Raw genomic sequence first — 5,395 nt, 5'->3', positions numbered from 1 at the left:
TCTGTTATAACATTTTATAAAAGTGTATTTTGTGCAAAGCAGTCTTAAAGTGGTACATAACTCAGGTGCATTAGTTTCAGAGTGCAGCTCTGTACCCCACTGTATTTGAGGACAAATGACAAGCCACACATCCAAAGACTAACAATTTTGAATTTTTATACAATGCACATAGTGTCATCTTCCACTATCATACAGTGTTATGTACTTCAGAAATGAACCAAACATAACCTTCAAATGCACTGTGGCAAACTGTACAGGAGATACCGTGTTCCAACTCAAAGAAGGTGAAGGAATCTTGCTGTGAAATAACAAATCTGATCATTTTCTTGGTAAGACATTTACCATTCAAATCAAAGACTTGGCAGAAACGTTCTTGAAAAGTTACAGTGTAAGCCTGGCTTATACCCTTTAACTTATACACTTTAACTCATTATTAACTTAAATTAACTTATACCCTTTAAATTTGTTTTTTAAAGGCAACCATAAGGCATTTTTAAATACCAATTCTGATTATCTGCTGCCCCATCTCCCTAGTTTATCTGACCATGTTTTGCTACAGGACTAACCACCAGTGCAAAACTTCTTACCAACAGATGTGAATAGTCACAGTATCGGGGTTAAAATCCACCACTACCTCACAGTTTGTGTCACCCTCGTGTCATCTGTCTGGATGTATGCTGTGAGTGAACACGACCTGATCTAGCCCACACTTGGATCAGACAAGGCTTCCACATGGAAAAAGGATTGTTCTAACAGGATGGGCAAACATTCACCAAGTCCTCCTAGTGTGTCCAATTAGTACATCCACTTGCATGTCCTTGCTACCTATTAATAAGAAGCATTGTTCCTCATACAGGAGATGCCAGGGGCTGCTGCAAGAGACTTATGCCAGAAGATCATCACTCTACAAATTCCCTGACTACCAGCACCTGGAGAGGTGCAGATATTTAAGCTAAATCAGAATAGAGTAGAAGAGGAGTTACATATGAAAAATTTCTGTTCCAGCATCAGAAAGAGGCCTTCTTGCTGTTCACTTTCTTTTTATTTTATGTTTGACACAACTGAATTTTCCAAATGCCCTTGTGGTTAACCTTCTTTACAAAGTATAAATACCATTCCATTCTCATACAAAAGAAATACAGCTGTTTGTTACATACACACATGTTGACAGCAATTCCTTGAAAGAGCAGTGCAACATGGAATTACAGAGCCAATGCCCATGGAGCACCTCTTTAGCCACAGGCCAGGAAGTCTCTGCTGAGAAAGGCAATCTTTTAAGGTAAAATGCTTTAACTGAGTTCATAACATTTGAATGGGAAAATCAGAACTGTGTGACATGCTGTCATACCACAAATTAGTCATACTCTGGTGTACAAACTGCAGTTGCTGCATTTCACTGAAGCCATCCAATGCAGAATGGAATTGCTTGAATACATCTCACTGGCATAAGGAAGCAGCCTTGCTGGATGACACGTTATCAACTGATATTATTTTCAGATATGGAATATACTTGAGAATAAAATGAAGACACAAGTGAGATCACAGAAAACTCACTGGCATAAGGAAGCAGCCTTGCTGGATGACACGTTATCAAGTGAATTTTCAGACATGGAATATACTTGAGAACAAAATGAAGACACAAGTGAGATCACAGAAGGTTTTGGCAAGTATTTTTATGTTAACTTTTTTTGTTTAGGGCTTGTTATGGCTTTTTTGGTTTCTTTAGGGAATTCCTGCACAGCAAAAGGAATGAAGAATTCCAGAAGAGAGTTGACCTCCTTCAGTTCCAGACTGTATTCTGCTGCTATTTTCTCTGCAGTCCATATGTGAGGTTGAAGTTTATGATTATTAAGAAGTGTCAGAGCCTCCACAAGGGAAATTTTGCCTTTGCGAACTTTCTTAACATCAAGACCTTCCAAGTGGCCTAATTTTGTAAGTCTCTTTTCCTCCTGTTTACTTGGAAGATGTTCACCACCTCCATCTTTTACCTAATTGAAGGAAGGAAAACAAAAAGAGCTCAACAACAGTTCTGTTTACTATGCATACTGTAGCAGCTAAGCTGCTTTCCTAAAGATTTTTTCTGTTTAGCTTTTCCAGTTAGCTTTCCCCAGTTTTTTAAAAAAAGCTTAGCCAGCCTAGCTTCTTCCATAACCATTCTTCATAGAGCAACTCCCATCCAAACGCTGAAAAGCTCCTATTCACTGCACCCTAAGTGTTGTATTGGCTTGGCAGCCCTTCATACAAGGCAAACTACAGATTCTGGTAGGCAAATGTAAATCCAGATAACCTAATATTCGGTACTGATTCATTGGAAAGAACAAAAAAATTATACAACAAATCGGTATCCTTCTGATACCACTGGAAAACTTTTTCATGTAGTCCCTCTCCTCTTCCTTTTGTTTTCAAATTTTAGTTTTCCTACTAAAAGAAATTCCTTCATTTGCTCTGTCTAGAGAACAAGTTTTCCTGCTATTTTGCAGCATCGTATGGAGTTTAATTGCCATGACTACTGCAGCATGTAGACACACAAAGTCTCTTCGATAGAGTCCCTTCATATTTCCAAATAATCTCCAAAATAGCTTTCACTTCCTCGTATTTCCTTCTATTAACATTTAATCAGTGAATCACACTAAAAAAAAAAAGGCACAATTAAACCTTTCTTAAATGTAGAAGTATTTATATAGTAATCAGAGCCCACAACCACTGATTATTACACAGACTCTCTGTATTAACTCAGATGCTGAGAAAATGGATACTACAGCACCTGTGTGTCTGTGTTTGAGCTACAAGGAATGTCTGGCCTGTACTGCACGTCTTTACTTTTTGCAAAAACTGTGCTTGGATAATGAATGATTTTTCAACTCTTAATCAGATCATCTGTCTCTGGGAGTCTGCCACTTCAGGGCTCCCAAGCTGGTGCTTTTCCACTTAGCACAGGCAGACACCCCAGCCATACACAGAGGTGTGTGCACATCACGTACACAATGCACAAAGTCGTCAGGATAACATCAGGAATGGGAGAAAGCTTTTGTACTGCTTTGCCCACAAGTCTCTGTGATTACACTTCAATTGTGCTCTAACAGCTGCAAGCAGACACAGCACAAGGGCAAGTCTGTGGCAGCACACTCAGAGGGGCCATGGAATCAAGCAAAGATTTGTTCCACTTTGGGCTTTTCCCTCAAATCTCTCTTGACAGGTTTATACATGAATATTGAAAGATACTGAAATTAGACCTTCAGCACTTCAAGATTAGAGCCCTAACCTCTGTGATGGGAATTAAGAATAGAGATGTCTTGAAAATTTCAGGCTGAGACTGAAGAAATCTATTTGCATTTTAAATATTTTTAGACTTGTAAATAGCAAATTAGAGAGACTTAGGGATTTTACTAAATGACTATAAAAATTTTGTTACTGAATAAAGCAGCTGGAATAAAGTGTGTGATAATGAAACAGGTAAAATGCACAAGCCATAGCACAATATGATGGAAAAGAGGACAGTGAACCCCAGATTGCATTTTACAAAGGAGTATGCTTTGCCTTTCAAGTTAATGATTGCAGCCAGTGGCAATAAGGAAATTATGGCCACACAATCCACAAGATTATGTAGGAAAAAAAAACCTAAGGCACTTCATGAGCTGGATTAAAAAAAAAGTCTCTGCACTGTATAACATTTAATGGAGTTAAAGACTCCATTAAAGACTAAACATCTTTGTCCTCTACCACATCCCTGCTCCCCCAGCAGTCCCAGTCTTTTCTAACAACTCCACAAATTATCTCTGTCAAACTACTTTATCTTTGCAAAAGGCTTGAGAAGTACCCTGCCTCACAGGACGCAGAAATAGGAATTTAGGTGAAAAACAATAAGAGCAATGCAGTGTTAAAAAGGAAGACTGTGTCAGCATTTACAAGCTTGTATAGTTACAATCTGTCACACATTCAAAACCTGGGGTCACGGTCAGTGTTATTGATGTAAAGAAGAATAATAAAACCACCACTTTTATCTACTGAAAAAAGCAGCTTTTATGCAGAAAGAGCATTTTTCTTGACACAGCCTTTGTGCCGAGTTTGAAGACCACAAAGCTGATGTTGGCATGGCTCGTACAGAGATGCACTCACCCGCACCGGAGGATCTCTGGACTCGACATAAACATCTTTGAGCAAGGTGAGGAACCTATCGTCCTTTCTGAGAACTTCTTCTTTTATCTCTGGGCTATCTAAAGGCAGTGAGAAGAAGAAGAAGGGAAGAAAAAGAAAAGGAAAGATTGATCTAAGTGAAATAGTTTCCTTTTTGGTAGTTCTTCCTCAGCGGCACGGCATGGCTCCCGCAACTGCACGTGTCTTCTTGGGAAGGTGTCATTCCTCCCACAGCCCTGACCTCAGCACACGGCTCCACAGGCTGGGGCAGGGCCGGTCACCTGTCACAGCACAGGGGGACACAGCACCCACACTGCAGCGCTGCCCCAGCAAACGCTCCGTGCACACCGCTGCTACCACCGATCCCACCGCCTCCACCTGCTGTCCTCACGTCCTGTCCCCATCAACCACCTCCATCACGCAGCCCACCAGGCCACCTCCATCCGCCCCCTCACGCCGCCGTAACCGCCCGGTGCCCGCAGCCGCGGCTCCCGGCATGCCCCGCGCGCCCCGCGCCGCTCTCAATGTCACCGGCCCCGCAGCGGAGCCGGCGGCGGGCGGGCCAGGCCGGCACTCACCGGCCATGGCGTCCAGCCGGGAGGTGCGGTGCCGCGGCGCGGGCGTCGGCTTCTCCTTGGCGATCTCGCGGCGGGCCCGGTTCTCCACGTTGAAATTCCGGAACACGCGGGTCACCCGCCCGCCCATCGCCGCCGCCAGCCGCGCCTGCGCACGGGGCACGCCGGGCAGGGGCGGTGTGCCGGGCCGCCGAGTGCACCGGAAGAAAATAAACCGAGTGCCGCGGGCAAACAGACAAACAAACAAACAAAGCGAACGAGAATACAGACAAGGCGGATCGCTTTGCACTTCACGGCGCCCCGGCGGCGCTTCCTCCTTGCCTGGGCGCTGCCTCGGTCGCCGGCCGCGGCTGGCGCTGGTTCTGCCGCGGGTTTCCTGAAGGCGTGCGGGAGCGGAGCCCCCGGGCCGGGCCGGTCCCGCCGGGAATGCTCGCAAAGCCGCCCGCTGCCCCAGGGTTTCCTTCCCAGCCGTGGCGGCTGAGCCCCCGGACACGTCATGTCGTGACTCTGGCTGCTTATTTATCAGCAGGGGCCGAAACTGCAGCGAGGGACAATTCCCCAGTACTGCTGGGAATTTTGTAGGCTACGCAGTGCTTTCAGGGCGCAGAGCCTCTTTTTTCAGCTCAACAAAATAACCTTTCTTTTCACTTCGCAAAAATTGCAAAAACTACTTGTGAGAAAATGTT

At 44.4% G+C, this 5,395-nt stretch overlaps 1 protein-coding gene across 2 annotated transcripts; it reads right to left on the bottom strand.

Annotated features, from left to right (window-relative positions):
* Positions 1–139: 139 nt before the first annotated feature.
* On the bottom strand, positions 140–4,906 carry NDUFAF4 (NADH:ubiquinone oxidoreductase complex assembly factor 4). Of its 2 annotated transcripts, none has more exons than XM_039726776.1 (4): positions 4,713–4,906; positions 4,117–4,214; positions 1,564–1,988; positions 140–1,450 (listed from the first exon to the last, which is right to left on the bottom strand). In XM_039726776.1, the coding sequence occupies exons 1-3, from the start codon at positions 4,837–4,839 to the stop codon at positions 1,674–1,676; spliced, it is 540 nt and encodes a 179-aa protein (XP_039582710.1). In that variant the 5' UTR covers positions 4,840–4,906; the 3' UTR covers positions 140–1,450; positions 1,564–1,673. The 2 variants fall into 2 exon arrangements, with proteins under 2 accessions (XP_039582710.1, XP_039582720.1); XM_039726786.1 differs by having other exon boundaries at positions 140–1,458; positions 1,572–1,988.
* Positions 4,907–5,395: the final 489 nt, after the last annotated feature.

The sequence above is a fragment of the Passer montanus genome, unplaced genomic scaffold (assembly GCF_014805655.1).
Source record: "Passer montanus isolate IOZ18808 unplaced genomic scaffold, ASM1480565v1 scaffold11, whole genome shotgun sequence".
NCBI classification, from domain to species: domain Eukaryota; kingdom Metazoa; phylum Chordata; class Aves; order Passeriformes; family Passeridae; genus Passer; species Passer montanus.
This window is presented reverse-complemented; position numbering and strand designations above follow the sequence as displayed.

Coding starts and splice junctions, on each gene's coding strand:
- NDUFAF4 (XM_039726776.1), bottom strand. CDS start 4,839: ATGGGCGGGCGGGTGACCCGCGTGTTCCGGAATTTCAACGTGGAGAAC. Junction 4,215..4,712: donor CCGGCTGGACGCCATGGCCG/GTGAGTGCCGGC, acceptor CACTGCCTTTAG/ATAGCCCAGAGATAAAAGAA. Junction 1,989..4,116: donor CCAGAGATCCTCCGGTGCGG/GTGAGTGCATCT, acceptor TCCTTCAATTAG/GTAAAAGATGGAGGTGGTGA.